The sequence below is a fragment of the Phocoena sinus genome, chromosome 5, assembly GCF_008692025.1.
Source record: "Phocoena sinus isolate mPhoSin1 chromosome 5, mPhoSin1.pri, whole genome shotgun sequence".
Classification (NCBI taxonomy): domain Eukaryota; kingdom Metazoa; phylum Chordata; class Mammalia; order Artiodactyla; family Phocoenidae; genus Phocoena; species Phocoena sinus.
The window spans coordinates 102,193,277-102,211,033 of NC_045767.1; the positions used below are offsets into that span (position 1 = coordinate 102,193,277).

The following is a 17,757-nucleotide window of genomic DNA, read 5'->3' on the forward strand; positions in this document are numbered from 1 at the left end:
TGAGACTGAATTAATATTTACAGAATTTCTATTTTAGCCTAACATAGTGCTAGTATATTAACTTCATTTCATTTAATTCTCACAAAAATTTACTAGATAGGGATTATTATTTCTAAAGCATGACTAAAGATACTGAGTTTCCAGAAGTTATGTGCTTTCCCAGAAGTTAAACAGCTAATATAATATAGAATTGCGATATCAGAAGGGTTTTCTCTGATTTCCTGAGCCTATGCTTTTTCAGACATAAATTGCTTAAAGTGATGATTGACCTAGGCTAGACCTAGAGGTGTAAGAAAGTCATTGTTTCCCAAATAGTGATATGTTCTCTTTAAAGTGAGAAGGCTCATCTTGTTTATTCAAGAGATCTGTAAACATTAGGGAACTGATTTGATGGCATCCCTCACCCACGCCACCCCCAAATTCACTTGTATTGAAATGTAAAACACCAATGCTGGCTGTTCAGCTGGTTGGCTTAAAGTTATTTCACTTCTCTGACCTTGCACCTGTTCTGTTAATTTGCATCAATGCTAGAAGAGTTGTATTTCTCAACCTAGGACATTTGTATAAAATTCAGAGATCACAAACTCAAATGCCTAGAGTTTTCAGAGCTTTGTGAATGAGATTGGATGTGAAAGAATAGGAAGTGCGGGGCCTGTTGGAGGCTGCATGCTCCTCACAAAGGAGATTGTTTTTGAGCCCTTTCAGTTGCAACATGCAGTACCTGGCTCTCAGAACTGAAGGGCTGTGAATTAGAACAGTTGGCATCTGTTCTGATCCACTTAAAAACAAACAACGACAATGTCTTAAACAAACAAAATACTTCGATATGAATTAGTCTAACCCAAGGCTGCAAGTTTACAGCACTTAGTGAAAATTAAATTGTTCATAGATTATTTGAGCACCTTAGCAGTCAGTATAATGCTGAAATATTATCAGAATTCAGTTAAATAATACTTAATGGTCCATTTTCTTAATTATTCTTTCTGTGAACCACACTAGTTTTTTCAAAGAGAATGAAGCAGTGCAGTCACTGATACTTGTTTTCAGAAATGCTCCTTTAAGCATAAAAATGCTTTATAGATCTCCAGCATTTCAAAGTTGATTTTAGAAATTATAAAGGCTTGAAAGTGTATGAGTTGTTTTCGACCAGTGAGGGGGCGGGGAGCGGGGCTGATAAGAGAAACCAGCAAGCAAGGAGGTACTGCTGGGGTTTCCTAAAGCTAACCCTTAGGTGGCAGGGCCATCTGGGGTGTTAATTTGGCCGTTGAGACTGGCCAGGCTTGTGTCTTCTTCTGTGTGTTCCCCTGAAGGTATGATTTGGGTTAAGAGGCTCCCCTTCCAGGACAGAGCACAGAGGAGGACCTCTGGGGCAGATTCTCACATGTGGCTCTTTTCCCTTTCCTGGGACTCGTACTCAACCATGATGTGCCCGGTGGCCTCACTGTGTGCGCTGAGCAGACTCAGACTGTTCTGCGCTTGCTTGGAATGAAAACTCAGGCTCTGCGGACCATTTCTCCATCTTTCATTTTGTTTTTGCTATTTTTCCCTATTCAGCAGTACGGTGTGAATAGATTGGATTATGAGTTAATACAGGCCTATGGGTTGTTGCTAGGACAAAAAGCTAGGCTTTGTTTGGGGAATGACATTTGTTTGCTGGCTTTCTCTTGGAAACATAAGAGCCTTTCCCTTCTAAGCAGATTTTTTTTTTTTCCCATGATGAAACCATGGTAAATATTTCTGATTCATTGGGTAGAACCTAGTGCTAGCTGCATTAGGTACAGTTTATATTTCAGGGATTGACTAGGAGGCTGCTGATGGGGAATCTTCCGCTGAGGACATACTCATGTGTTAATGTTCCTGTCTTCTTACAGGAGGCGATCGAGATCGGATGACAGCAAATCATGAGAGCTACCTCCTTATGGCGAGCACCCAGAATGATATGGAAGACTGGGTCAAGTCCATCCGCCGAGTCATATGGGGACCGTTTGGAGGAGGTGAGTGTATTTTAAAATCATGGAAAAACAGAAAGGTAGGCCAAAATTGTTCATCCTTTTCCCCCAGCCCATGTCACTATCAGCACCTACTTTCAAATGGAGAATGTTAAAATAAATAGTAAACTACTAATTTATTTGTAGACACATATCTAAGTAACTCCTAGAAGTTCAATTTAAATCAAATATCATTAATAACCAAACTTCTTCCACAAATATTTTGAATTATAAAAAGGGATAATATTTTTCTTTTATCTTGGATGTTCCATTTTACTAACAATACATAGTTATGAGCCTCATATCATAAATGTAGATTAGTTAATAACCTGTAGATACAGGGCAAAAAAACATTTTGACTATTAGTTTTGGAAGAGATTTCAGCCCTCAGATGCTCAGTGGTATCAAAGAGGAGTGGCAAAGCATTGGATGAAAATATGCTGGTAATCAGAGTGACAAAAAAAAAAAAAAGCTTTGCAACTTTGCAATCAGGAAAGTATTTGTGGATTTGATAATAAGTTTCTTTTAAAATTGTTAGCTAATACAGTGTAGAGAATATATCATGTGAAGAATAAGCTACATGGTGCTATGAATAGAGCTAAAAGGAAGAAGGAAGGATAAAAGATGTGATCTTTTCTATCAAGTAATATAGAGTGATATAAACAGAAAACATATTTAAAGAAAAATCCAATAAATGGAACCAAACAGATAAGGACCCCAAAATATTCATCTATAACCAACATGTATTTCCAAGAATGTAAAGCCTAGTTATTTTATGTTGATGTAGTTAAAATAAATGATATAAATCAAATTCATATCTATTAAAGCAATTAGAACTTTCATATTTATTTTATATTCTCTTTTGCATATTGTCAGCCCCCTGAATTCAGAAGTGAATTTTTTTTCCCTTAACATATCCGATGTTTCTTAAGCTGACTGACCTCTTTACATTTTAGAATAACTTCAAAACTTAGTTTAAAAAGTTGAAAAGTTAAGTTAAACTTAAAATAGTAAAGATTCATGGAAGACATGTTGATATTTTACAAGAGTAGTGGTACATGTCTGCAAACTGCCTGTCCTTTAGCAGGATCTCCTCTTGGGGAAGGGGGAGGTTCCTAACCTGGGTGACCATTCATCCCAGTTTGCCTGGTAACAGTGTAGTTTACTACTGTCGTCCCAGGCTAATTATTGACAGTGCTACCTCTCACTCTCACGGTGTTCTAGTTTGGGTGACAATTTGTATGGTCGCCCTATTCATATACTAAAATGACTAGTAAGTGACTTCAAAATGTTTGAAGAGGCCGGTGGACTGAGATCCCATCCCAGTGCCTTAGCAGAGGGGTCTTCATCATGACTATTCATGAGAGATACATACTCAGCTGCGAGAGGTCTTCTGCTACCCTCAGGGTCAAGGATTTTTGGGCAAGCCTAAGGATATGTCTTTTCAAATTTCCTGTTTCCCCTCCATTATCAGGTTTCTGAGGCTCCTGAGTTCAGGAAGATTCTTAATATCTGCTGAAAGTGGTACTTTTGTTGGAGGATTATTTCTATCAAGGATTATTTTCTCCCATTCCTCCTCTTCCATCTGTCCTTTTCTCAAGAAAAATGAATGAGATCCAGTTTACTTCACCAAATCAGTGGCCACAGGAGGTCCTATCAGCCCAGGAGTATCACAGGTGATCCTAGTGGGATCTATGTGTTAACCTTCAAATTTATGAACCTGGAAGGAATACTCTAGTAGCTGATTGATTTGTATACTTTATCCTGCAGAATGTGCTTCAGGGATTTTGCAAATGCCTGATTCAAATTTACTTTTAAAGAGATATACTTTAGCATACAGCACTTACAACAGAAACAATACCCTGAAGAATAAATCTTCTCCTGCCCTCTTTGCTTTAATTGAAGAGTGTTAATGAGATTGTAAGGCAAGCTCTTAAAGTACTCATTCAACTTGCAAGAAATCTTTTGTAATTCATCTGATATCGGAATTTCCTAAAGTTGTTAGAGAATACACAACCAAACCGAATGCTGACCCTGATAGAAAATTGCAAACGTCACCCATAATCTCATGTTTCAAATGTTTGTATTAATATAGCCCCTCTATACTTACTGATTGAATTTTAAAGAAATGTTACAAATTTGAGTTGTAAACGATAAATTTATATGACTGAGGAACATTTTATTTATATATTGGGGTTCTATTTAGTATTTCATTAAAAATAAGTTTTTCACCAATTAAGAATATTTTACTTTAATTTTATTTATTTATTTTTTAACATCTTTATTGGAGTATCATTGCTTTACAATGGTGTGTTAATTTCTGCTGTATAACAAAGTGAATCAGCTATACATATACGTATATCCCCATATCTCCTCCCTCTTGCATCTCCCTCCCTCCCACCCTCCCTATCCCACCCCTCTAGGTGGGCACAAAGCACCGAGCTGATCTCCCTGTGCTATGCGGCTGCTTCCCACTAGCTATCGATTTTACATTTGGTAATGTATATATGTCCATGCCACTCTCTCACTTTGTCCCAGCTTACCCTTCCCCCTCCCCAAGAATATTTTAAAACCACTCAATTAGTTCAGCCTCACATTTTGTAGAATAGGTCATTAAGACCCAGAGAGAATGAATGACTTGCCAAGTGTCATACTGTGAGTAACATAAGTAGGAAGAAAACTCGTGTGTTTTCACTGTGAGCTTCTTCCTGCTTTATTGTACAATAGCTTGATCTATTACTTCTACTATGGTAGTGAAAAACCCACAATTACAAGTCCATGCCTTATTGATAGTATATTCTTCAGTATATGAAAAACAAAAGTGTTTAAAAGTTGACAAGTAGGATGAATATAGTTGAGTTCTTCAAAAATATCTGAATTAATACCATCAAGAAAGTGAAAAGACAGCCCATTGAATGGGAGGAAAGTATGTCCAGATCATATGTCTGATTTTGGACTTCTACCCATAATATGTAAATAACTAACAACTCAAAAATAAAGACAAATCAAAATTTTGACCCAATTAGAATCAATTTAAAAATGGGCAAAGAATCTGAATAAACATTTCTGTAAGGAAAATATACAAATAGCCAATAAGCACATGAAAAGATGCTCAGCGTTATTAGCCATCAGGGAAATACAAATCAAAAGCACAGTGAGATACCATTTCTTTCATACACACTAGGATTGCTAGAATCAAACAGTTCCGTAATAACAAGTATTGGCAAGGATGTGGAGAAATTGAACGCCCCCCCCATATTGGTAATGGGAATTTAAATGTAGCTGTTTTAGAAAACAGTCTGACAGTTCCTCAGATGATTAAACATAGAGCTACCATATGACCCAACATTTGCACTTTTAGGTATATACCCAAGAGAAATGATAAATGTATGTCCACACAGAAACTTGCACATCAATATTTATAGCAGCATTATTCCTAAATGCCAATAAGTAGAAACACCCAAATGTCCATCAATGGACAAATAGATACACAGAAAGTGGTATAGTCATACAATGGATTGTTCAGCCATAAAAAGAATGAGGTATTGATGCATGCTACAACGTGAATGAACGTTGAAAACATTGTGCTAGATGGAAGAAGCCAGTCAGAAAAGACTATATATATATATATATATATATATATATATATATATGTATCGATATATATATATCGTTCTATTTATAAGAAAGTACAGAACAGAGAAATCCATAGAGACAGAAAGTAGATTTGTGATTGCTTAGGACTGAGATGGGAAAATAAGGAGTTTGCAGTGGGTTGGTAGCCAAAACATATGAGATCTTTTTTTAGATGATAAAATGTTCTAAAATTAACTGTGATGACCGTTGCATATATCTGAGTATATTAAAAACTATTGAATTGTACACTTTAAACAGGGGAATTCTATGATATGTGAATTATATCTCAGTAAAGCTGCTAAAAAACTCCTGAACTGTCATAATTGCTTTTCATTAGAGAATACATTTCCCCTTCCTATCTTAGTCATAGAATCCAAGACAGTTAATCCTAAATAAAAACCTATTGGCTTCCAACCTCCTTCCCACTGCTCAGAGATTGTTGTGGTTGTTGATTAAATGGCATCTGTAAAGACATTTGGAAGGTGACTTTTCATCCTGATTTATCAAGCTCTGTATACCACCTCCGGATACATTTTAAATGTGTTTATTGTAGAGAGGGCATTTCATTGTCTATATTGCAGTTCTACAACCTGTGTTTCTAAATAGTTAAAGTTTTTCATGAGGCACTGAAGCTTATTCAGGTTGTTTATACATGTAAGATATTCCCTCTTTACCATTTCAATATTAGACATTTGATTAAAACATAGGTGACACCTGAGGAGTTTGCTTAGTTTTTCAATATTTAGAAATTAAAAACTGTTAAGTGAAATCATAAAATATAGGGCTTTGATATTTCTTTTTATGAAAAAAACCAAAGTTACTACAAATACTCAGATGAAGGAGGGGAACCAGGGGAAATGAAAAATGTAGACACCCTCTCTTAACAACCAAGCCTGATAACTTAGTTCAGTATTGAATCTAGATACCTCAACTTTCATTTATCTGATTAACCCCCCTGTAAACAGATGCTTCCTTATTAATGATGCTGAGAAGCACATGGTTTCTGCTTAAAAGTCCAATCCAGAAGTTGGGATGTCAAAACATGTATTTAACTTTGGAAACGTTTAGGGTTCTGTTTTTGTTTGTTTGGGTTATTCTTGTCTTTTTCACTGGGCTTCTGTTGGATTGTTTTTGAGGCAGTGTATATGGAAGTACCCAGTCCGGGATCTGGGGAGGGTGAAAATTCATTAATTGTTCATTAGATCTGAGGGCATAGCCTAACTTTAGCTGCTAACAAAATCAGGTCCTTCCTGTATATTTCTGTCTCCTTATGAAAAGAGTTGAGTCAGAGACTTACCAAGGCAGTAAAAATACTGAATGTGAATAATCCTCATGATGAGTAATTAGCACATGGGCAAGCAGTGGTTAATTAAGAAGCTGTGTGGTCTTGCCCCTGACACAGACCACTGTGTGATCTGTGGTAAGTGATATTACCCCCTCACCTTTAGGTTCCTCACTTGTGAAATAACGTTGGACAAAACTCTTTTAACTAAGATTCATTCCAACTCCAAAGTCCTGCGATCACATGTGTTCCCTCCATACCAGTGCTCAGAGAAGTGATGTTTTCAGTGGGCCAAGGTGCCTCTTGTCCAGCGCTGCCACTGTCTTGGTGGGACTGAGTTATACTTCACAGTTCCTTATTTTCCTAGCAGCCTGCTGTGACACAGAAAGCAAAAACAATGGTCGAACCATGGGGCAGAAATAATAATGATTCCCTCAGTGACAAAATTTTACCTATCTGGGCATGCTAGTCAGAGTAATGATGTTTCTAAAGGGAGTATCTTTTTAATACTCTTCACAGCTTTTATAATGCTCCTGCTAAATAGCTAGGAAGGTACCCAGAGGCCTTAGGGGTCAGTTGGGGTTAAAGCACTAGCATTCCAAATGTGCTCATGGAACAGCCAGGTGGATGAATGATTAACCCAGTGAGTAAATTGTTCAGTGACTGGGACCAAGGGTGTTGGTAGACATAGGGGCTGGGGTGCAGCGGGTGCATGCACGATCAGGGGAGAAGATGAAAGCAGGATTGGTTCGAAAGCCATAGCCAGACAAATACATATGTATAAAAATGTATAAACACACACACATATGAGTTAACTTGTTTTGTGGTTATGCCTGCAGAATCTTTGCTGCTAAATTTTGAACAGTTTTCTATTTCACACACATATGTTTTAACGATATGCACATTTACATCAGCACTCACAAATAGATTCAGTTGCAAAGTATCTGAAAAAAAAAGTCTTGTATAGGAAGAGAATAAATGCAGAAAGGAAGGGGCAAAAAGTTGACCCCCTCGGGGCTGGTTTGGGGCTGTTTGGTTTCTGGAGGGACTGAGGCAGCCAGCTGTAAAGGTATGTACAAGACCAGAGCCGGCAAGGGAGTCACTGTAAAGGCAAAGGAAGAAACAAGGGGTTCAGGCGGCCGCGGGGCACTCTCCCTGCTCCCCTCACACTGTTGTGACTGCACCTGCTGCATGTGACCGGCGGGCACTGAAGGCAGCCGCAGCCACAGCGTGGTGACGAGGCAGCTGCAGCCCTGCCAGCTCCCGCCCAGCTCTCTTTGAGAAAAGGGGAGCAGGAACTGGACTAGCGGGGGAGAAACTCCCTGCAGAGCTGCTTCCTACACGGATCCGAGGAGGAGCCTCTCCCGGAACGGGCACTGGACTGTTCTGACGTGGCGATTCCCTCGGGAGCCCCGGGAGTTTGAAGACCGAAGGGAGAAGCCCGCAGAGAGCATCAAAGGCTGAGGGGTGCTATAAAAGGAACAGGGGAGTTCTTTGAAAAGAATCTGTCATGCACCGAAATGCTTTCTGGAGAAGATGCCATTATCTGCCTCCCCTTTTGCTCAGATAAAAGGAGCCAGCAAGGACAGTACTGAAATATCACTCAGAGGCCTTTTGGTCATTGTTCCTCTTTCCCCTGCTCACGGCTATTTGCTGACCTTTCCAGAGAATCTCAGTCCCCCCAGTTCCAGCTGAGAAGACAGTTCTTAATAAAAAAAAAAAAAAAAAAAAAAAAAAAAAGAAAGAAAAGTCTGCTGTTGGAATGGGAGGTGCCGCTTGCTTGCTGTGGTTCTTTTTACTGTGACATTTTGGAATGTCTGCAGAAAAAAAAGTAATTAAAAAAACCTCAAAAACTCCCGGGATTAGGCAAGAAAAAAGGAACTTTTTTGCCAAAAAGAAGTAAATGAGAGGTGGTAACTTATCCCTGATTCAGGACCTGGATTATCAAAATCTTCAAGTTCTAGGAAACAGCACTTCAACAAATAAACAAACATGAGAAGGAGTAGCTGTGGGATCCCGATATCACAGAGAGACAGGTTTTAAAGGGAGCCAGAAACGGGTTCAGAATTTGGGGGCTGTATGATGCCTGAAGACAGAAGTACTGGGGGGCGCCCCTCAGGTGCCTTGGCGTCTACTCCTTTCATTCCTAAAACTACATACAGAAGAATTAAACGGTGTTTTAGTTTTCGGAAAGGTAGGTACATAATATGTTCATGTCCTTTTAAAATATCTTTCTACTGCTTTAAGGTCAGTTTACGCTCAGATAAAGTGGGAGTTTGGAAGCCAAGAGCTTAAAACTGTACGAGAATGGTTTATGTGTGGTTTTGCTTGTCTATACTTATTTCTCGAGGTTCCTATTGATCTGTTTATTACTGCCTGTGAATGGGCCAGGTGGGCGGGGCTTAAAGAACGGTGGTCCTAAAGGGATCACCTTGACTGCTGGAGAACAAACAAGCTGGCCGGACCATGCCAAAGGGAGGGGCCGAGACTACCTTGGGCTGTTCCCAGACTCAAATCAAGCAGCCATGCTGTTCCCGCCTTGAACTGAGTCCCTCTCAAGTCCCCGTTCAGCGCTCCCATCACATCGGTTTGGTTCTGGCTGCCTGCGTTTGCCTCTCCTCCCCTACTGAGAAAATTGTAATAATCGGATTATCTGTAGTGACCCCTTTTCAGGAGGCTTTGAACCATATTGATTAACACTGATAAGAAATAGGAGTCACCTTGGCTTTCCAAATATATCATAAGGTGGCACTGGGAGAGGGCAAAGATATGAAGGATCAGGAACAAGGGGTGGGAAAATATAAGCTTAGGATCAATAAAAGAAACTAAGTATTTCAGGGCTTCCCTGGTGGCGCAGTGGTTGAGAGTCCGCCTGCCGATGCAGGGGACACGGGTTCGTGTCCCGGTCTGGGAAGATTCCACCTGCCGCGGAGCGGCTGTGCCTGTGAGCCATGGTCGCTGAGCCTGCGTGTCCAGAGCCTGTGCTCTGCAACGGGAGAGGCCACAACAGTGAGAGGCCCGCGTACCGCAAAAAAAAAAAGAAAGAAACTAAGTATTTCAGAATTGATTTGTGTAGGGGGAGTTAAAGGGTACAACATAGGTAAAATGAAGTATTTCTATAAAATGTTTCTGTATCAACATACTTTAAAATGGCCTTTTGTTTTAAAATGGGAATAATTAAATCAAATGATTATTTAAATTGGAACTAGGTAATTATAATTTTAAAGTCATGTACTGTAACCTAATAACTTAATCAGGAGCTGACTTGAGTCCCATCTAAGGTTGTTCTTTCTCCCTTTTTTCTTTAATTTGCCACCTATTAATCAACATTCTCTATCTAGTAATCAACAAAAAATAGAAGAGAAGAAAAACCGTATATTTAAAGCAAGATATAGTGGGAACTTTTTAAAACTAAACCTTGCTCCTTCTGAGTCTTTTCCTTTGAGCAGTTAATATCTGGCTATGATCATTATTATATATTATAAGCAAGGAGTTATCATATATTATAAGCAAGGAATTCAGGTGTTACTTTATATTCCTCTCTCATCCACAAAGATAATTAAATGAGAGATATGTTTCTCATGTTTTATAGATTTTTAGAGATTTCATGGTTACTGTAAGATTGCATCATTCATAGAGAAATTGGCAATGAGAGAAACTGAAAAAGGCTAGGGATTAATTGCTTAAAGGACATCCCCTCTTCTGGTTCTCCCACCACTCAGCAACTAAATTGGGTTTATCCAAACATGTAGAGAAGGTCTACTTTTCTAGGTTATTTCTGCTCATTTGTAACATGAAATGTTCTGGGGACAATTAATTTATCTTCGAAATGCAGAGCAAAGTGTTTTTTACGTTTTCCACCTTCTCTCCTCCCATATTGGAATATAGCATGTCTTTGAAAACCCTGGCTAACACTGCTGTTCGTTACGTCCTCTTCCCTCTCTCCTTAAATATCAATGAGGGAAGGCAGTGCTGAAAAAAAAAAAAAAAGAAGAAGAAGAAAATTTCCATGGGCTGGCAAATGGCAACCAGAGAGTGGGGAACAGCTTCCATCTATCATCTCCTGTGGGCTATTTTTAAACTATTGTCCTTGCCTCTGCAAAGTCTTAGTAATCTGAAGAATGTTCAGCATTTGAGTCAAGGATTAACAGATTTTTATTTTACAAAGTTGCATTCTGGTTACTGTCAGAACCGTAAAGGAGAGGAGGTGCAGGGGGCATTCAGCTGTGTTAAGTTCCCTCTCCCTGCTCAACCACAGTTAGGCAGTGAGGCTCTGGGAAGGAAGACGCCAGGCTGAGGCTGGGCTGCGAGGCTGTTTCTGTGCCACACTAGCCGTTGTTTTCAGCGGCGGTGTGAAGCCCAGGGTGTTAGATCTTTATTCAAGGTCCTGCACTGAAAAGAATGAACTTTTCTTTCAATCCCGGGTTCCCAAACCATGCTACCTTAAGAAGAGAGTGTCGTTTGTCGAGAGTGCTTTGTTTAATCCCCTGGGTGCTCCAGGAGTTCCAGAAGTGGACAGGGATTTCTGAGTTCCTCTCCCAAGCCTGTTGGAGAGCATCCACTGAAGTCCTTTCAATGAAAGCAAAAGGGAGGGTGCAGGAAGCATGGAAAAGCACCAAGAAGTGCAAAATGGTAATACGTCTGCTTTTCCTGATCCACATTTAAAACGTTTTTTACTACTGTTGGCTGACAGAAGAGGCAGCTCAGCACTTCAGAATGGCCCTCAGAATGAAGAGGGGAGCTCAGTTAAAGTTTCCAGAGGCCTGGTGGGATTGCAGCTTGCATGCTGTGCCTGTTTGGAACTCACTGCTCTGAGTTCCTTTCTCTTACAGACCTCTTCTGTCCTTTACTGCCCTCTGTTTCTTTGTTTAGCTACTAATAAAGGTCTCGGACATGTTTTCTCAGTGGTTTTAAAAATCTAGGCACTGTGAACCATCTATTAGGCAGGACCCTGGGGAGAGTGGTGCTTTGGATTTATGTTCTGGTGAGATAAAGATTACAATGTGTTCTTTACCCTTTGAAACTATATATTTTTTACCTCCATAAGACTAATATGTACTATACAGAGCCTAATCAATCTTTTGATTACTTGGAACACTTTGGGTCCTGATGTCAGTGTTAATTTCTAGTCAGAATGGTCTGGCTGGTTTAAGATTGTTGTGATCACAGAACATACTAAAGTAAAATTTTAAACCCTAACTTTATCTTGTCTTTTTCCTGAGTCATGCTCTTCTTGGAGATAAAGAATCATTAATTCCCCAGTGCTTTTTTTTCCCCCCTAGACAGTAACTTAGTGGTCATGCCCCATTGCTTCTTCCTTCTTTATATACTTTCAGCTCCATTTCTATTTCCATCACCTTAGTTGTCTGTGCCTTTATGGCTTTATGCACACAAGGTACTTTGACTTTAGAAGTGGCTCTTCAAGACAGCATCCATCCTCACCTCTTTTCACCAACATTGTTCACAAATTCCTGCAGCACAGTTCATTTGTAAAGCATCGTCCAGTTGGTATTCCTGAAACAGTACTAACAAGCAATGTTCCACGGCTTAGAAATTTTTCATGAGTCCCTATTGCTCCCAAGAGGATGTCCCATTTCATGCAACTGTCAAGGGCTTCTAAGTAATTCCAACTATTTCCAATTCCCCAGACTATCCCCTCTTCCTCCCTGAACCCATCTCCTGTAACACCTCTTTGCTCTGTTCAGTGCCCCCTCTGCAGTGATGCTCTCTCTCCTCTGCAGTCTGTCCACACTCTACACTGTCTTCAAGTCATTGTTGGCTCTCATTTCTTCATCAAGGCTTCTCTGTTCACCTGTTATACTCTTTACTCTATAGCCCCTATATTTCTTATATGCCGCCACCTGGTCACCTTATCTTCATAGCTATTTTCAAGTGCTTTTATGCACATTTGTGATAAGAAATATATATTTGTATTTGTTCATTTCTTCTCAAAGTTAAAAATGGCAATAGGTCTATTCAATCCAGGATTCAAGATCTATTGCAGGCTGGTGATGTATAGTATTATTACCTATCTTTTTCTGCTAGTTCAGAGACAGTAGTGAATTAAAATAGAATATCTTTACAGAGGTGGTGGGTAACACCAGCATTTTCTTTAAAGTAATTTAAAGTATTCTGATCTGTCCTCAGAACCTATTTTTCCCTGTATATGCAGATGGTATGTTTATAAGTGAAAATGTTAGTACATTAAGTGATGGTTAACCTTAAAGCATAAAAAAGTTAATGTTGTATATGTTGTAGTCACATTTATCAAAATTGATTTGTCCAACAGAATGCTACTATCCAAATCCATATAATTTTAAATGGTGCTATAAATGAGTAGCTCATTAATTCACATGTCAAAGTCTTACAGAGCATCTACCAAGTGATTTTGGGGATGAGAAGGCAAACAAAACAAGTTTCCTGGAATCTATGAGTTCACAGATTCCTTGAAGATAAAGAAACATATAAAACAAGTAATTAATCTGTAATAAGCACTACAACAAATTATATATGAAGTCTGAGGAGTTTATTAATAAAGGACTCACCATGGACTCATCTGGAAAGGCAGTGATTCATCTGAACTACATGAAATCAAATTGAGTCTTTGGAAGTTTATGGAAAGACATTTTCTCTTACATGATCCTAAAAGAGTAGTCAGCATCCCTATGGGAAAAAAATGTCTGAATTGAATTAACATAACATAGTGGAAAAGGAAGACTTTTAGAGTCATATACACCTGTGTTTACACCCCAGATCTACCACTTTCTAGATATGTGACTTCAAGTCACCTAGCATCTCTGAGTCTATTTGTAGAAGGGAGATGTCCTTGCAGAATATTTGTGAGTGTCAAATAAGAAAATACATGTAAATTGCATGGCTTGGTACCTGGATGTAAATGGTGAGTATAATTACTCTGCTGGTCTAAGACCAATGCTATTGGGTCACTATTATCACATTATTACACTTGCTTATTTTTTTCAAGCCTTTATTTTTCTCCAGTCTGACTACGGAGAGTCAAGATTTTACCATATATTCATTGGTTATTATAGATTCTGAGCTTCTTGAATTAAGTTTTCTATCCATAGAAGATTTGTTGGCTGCTTAGAAAGTGCTAGTAACAGACTGAAGTAAGCTTTGGCTGTCTTTGTTTCTTAGTTCTTTACTAAATTGGATATCTTTTATTTTTATTTGTCCATTTACCATGGGCAAATGTTCATTTTTAATTGAATATTATTACAATCCTGGTGACACCGTGACTTATTCTGTTAGCAGGGTTGTAGTAAGCAGAAGGATAAGTAAAAGCAAATTCTCTATATGACTTAGCATGTAATCTATGGCACGGAAGGGACAGGGAACTCTGAAAAATAACTGATAATAGAAAATTTAAGTAGTAACCGAGAAGTTATCTAACTTCTGCCTTTTTCATCAACAAATCAAAGACTTTTTTGTTTTCACGTTTTTATAGGAATCAGTGCCACAACCTGAGAAGTCTTGATAAGTTTCATTTTACCTTGGAGTTAGTCATTTATTTCCTCTAATTGAGGAGATGAAGTATTTTATTTTAATGCATGCATTAATTCTACAAATGTTTATGGAACACTCAATCCTTACCCACTTTGGTGTTAAGTTCCAGGGAGCAAGAGAGTTTACCTATGTGTCTTAATCCATTCAGTCTGCTATAACAAAATGCCACAGACTGGGTAGCTTCTAAACAACAGGAATTTATTTCTCATGGTTCTGGAGGTTGAAAGACTGAGATCAGGCCAGCATGGTTGGGATCTGGTGAGAGCCCTCTTCTGGGTTGCAGACTGTCTACTTCTTGTTGTATTCCCAAGCGGCTGAAAGGGAAGGAGTGAGAGAGCTCTCTGGGGTCCCTTTTATGAAGATACTAATCCCACTCATGAGGGCCCTGCCCTCATGACCTAATCACCTCTCAAAGTCCCTACCTCCTAAAACCATTACCATAGGCATTAGATTTTCAACATAGGAGTTTGGAAGGGACACAAACATTCAGACCGTGACACTATGGTAGACGGAGTATGAGCCTTGGAGTCTTTCATGTTTCCAGTTCAGTCCTTATGTCTGCAGTACTTTTGGAAATTTACCTAAACCTCCTTTAAGTTTATAGGATAAATATACAGTATAAATTGTTATCCAATATCATTTATAACAATAATAATAAATGTAAAATAATCGTTTTATTATAATAATTGTGAAAGTACAATCTTTTTTGACTGGTGAGGGACTAGTCCAGTATGGGTAGGCATTTAAATAAACAATTACAAAGCAATATGTTAAGAAAGCAAAGAAGAAAATAGCAAATTTTGTGTCTGGGATGGGGGTGAGGGAATGTTACTAAGGACTTAACACAGGAGATGATGCGAGTTGAATCTTGCAGGATAAGTTTTCCTAGGCTGGCTCATGACATCAGGACCTACTTTCTAGAAGGAGATGTGAAGATGTAATAAGTCATAATACATATAGAAAACAACAAATAGTTCAGTATAGTTATTGAGTATGTTGTTTGTGAGGAAGCAGCAGTAATGAGCATGGATATGGCACAGTGCCTGGCACAGAAAGGGTGCTACCTAAACATTTGTACTTTGAATAGTGGATGAAGAGGCAGAGATCAGATTGTGGAGAATTTGTACTTCATGAAAAAGAGTTTGGTTGGCCAGGGGGCACCATGGGAAGAAATGAAGCAAAGAGAGGCATAATCTGATTTAAATATGATGAAGATCACTGTGGCAGCACTTGCCTGGTTTGGGAACCCAGCTCTATAAAAGTCATTTAAGAAATATTGAGGATCAAGATTGAAAAGAGTATTCTTGAAGGAAAGAATTACGTAAGGTGTGAGAAGTGTCAGGAAGAAGAGTGAGATTGATAGATTTAAAGGGAGTGAGCCATAAAGTAATGCAAAAAATAAATTTGGCTGTCAGTGATTTGGCAACTAGGTAGTTATTGGTAATTATAGAAAAAGCTCTTTTAGTGGAATGATGGTGTCAGAGGCCACATTGTAACAGATTGACAAGAAGACAGAAAGTGATGAAATGGAGCCAGAGTTATACTTAGTTGGGAATCAAGGAGCAGAGTGAATAAAGGGACAAGGCACAGAGAGTACAAAGATGTTTAGTGTGTATTTATTTATCTTTTAGGATGGGTAGAATTTGAGTATATTTTTTAGATCATACTGAATAACATCACAGGCTGCCTCTAGCTATTGAGTATATAAATCACACATAAAGGAGAAACCTCACAAATCCTGAAGATATTTAGATTTTCTTTATATTTTTTTCTCTCTCCTGTCTCTCCCTCCAATTGAAACAGCCTCCCACAGATATAATAAAATTACCTGTGCGATTTACTTTCTCAGCCTAGTGGAAAGTCACGTCCTGAGTGATGCTTCTTGACACCATCAATGTACTTCCAGGGGAAATATGCAGAAATTCCAAGGATGGTTTTGTTAGGGAATGTGAAACCTCTCTGAGAATTTAAATGGACATAGCTGGAACTATTTACAAGACTCACACCACAGGGAATATTCTTGTTAATAATCTACTAATCAATGTGTCCTTTTCTCCATGCTGCTAGCTGGGGATAGATCATGACCTTGTGCTTTTTTGTTAATTTTAAAATTGGAAGTTTCACTGCTCCCTCAAAGGAAATTCTAACTAAAGCAGCTTTTAAAAAAGAATTCCCCCCTACCTTTCTGTACAAAAAAACATTCTCACACAGGAAGTTAACTCACCATCTACCTTTGTAAGTCAGAGATGTTTGGGACATTCTATTTCCAATGCTACAGAATGGGAAGTATACATCTAATCATTACCTAATTCTTTGCAAGACCAGATAAACAGCAGAAAATTACTATTTTTCCCACAGGAATTTCTAAGTATGTGTACATACTGTCTACATTTTTAAAATTCTTTTACATATTCTGTTGCTAAATAGGCATAGCTCTTTATATTAAAGAAATCATTTTGTTGTGCAAGATGCTGAGTTTTTTCCTTCTCCTTTTTTTTTCCCGACTTCCCTCCAAATTTGCCATTTTCTCAACAGAAATCACCACTTCTAGTGTGATGACAGGAATTGAGGCCAGAAAACTAGTAAGAGATGTGTTTCTTCCTCTGTAACTCAATTTTCAGCCATTATACCCACTAGGCAGTATTGTGTAATACACAAACAGAGGCTCTGAAATTCAACAGCCTTGATCAAATCCTGGCAACATCTTTTACCAGCCCTGTGACATTTAGCAAGTTACTTAATCGCTCTATACTTCCATCTCGTCCTCAGTAAAATGGTGGCACCCACCTCATAGAATGCTGAGAGTTTTAGATGAGAGAAATGCAGGTAAACTTCTAGTACCCATGCCTGGCGTACATAAATACATCCTAACTATTACCATTTTTTAGAGCACAAAAAAGATATGCTATTTTCTTCACTTTTTGAATGTATTAATATTTTAAATTACTGGGAAATGAGGACACATAATAATTGGGATTAAATAAAGTGGAAGAGGACAGGTATTCAGGAACAAGCAAAGATTTTTAAGCCTGACTAAATCTGGATATGGACTTCCATTCTGCCACTTGGTGCTGTGTAACTAACCTTAGGTGATTTATTTAATATCTCTGAGCCCAATTTCCTAAGGTATAAAATAGCTACCTTGTATATTTATTATGGAAACAAGAGAATATATGTCAAGGGCTTAGTGCATATTAGGTACCTAATACATGAAAGGATGTTAGGGCTTTTGGCTTTTAGTTTCTTACTATACCTGTTAAAAAAATTCTTATCATATAGGCAAGCCTATATGTAACAAGGGGAGAAAAAAAAAAAAACGGAGTGCCC

At 38.5% G+C, this 17,757-nt stretch overlaps 1 protein-coding gene across 8 annotated transcripts in view; it reads left to right on the plus strand.

Annotated features, from left to right (window-relative positions):
- The window catches only part of ARHGAP24 (Rho GTPase activating protein 24), a 505,735-nt gene that overhangs the window by 433,077 nt on the left and 54,901 nt on the right, over positions 1-17,757 (plus strand). For 7 of the 8 annotated variants that reach the window (XM_032633271.1, XM_032633274.1, XM_032633272.1 and 4 more), the window contains one exon: positions 1,872-1,994. In XM_032633271.1, the coding sequence (XP_032489162.1) occupies positions 1,872-1,994 (123 nt within the window). Of the gene's footprint in view, positions 1-1,871; positions 1,995-7,962; positions 9,101-17,757 lie in introns of those variants that run through there. The other variant, XM_032633277.1, reaches the window with a different exon arrangement.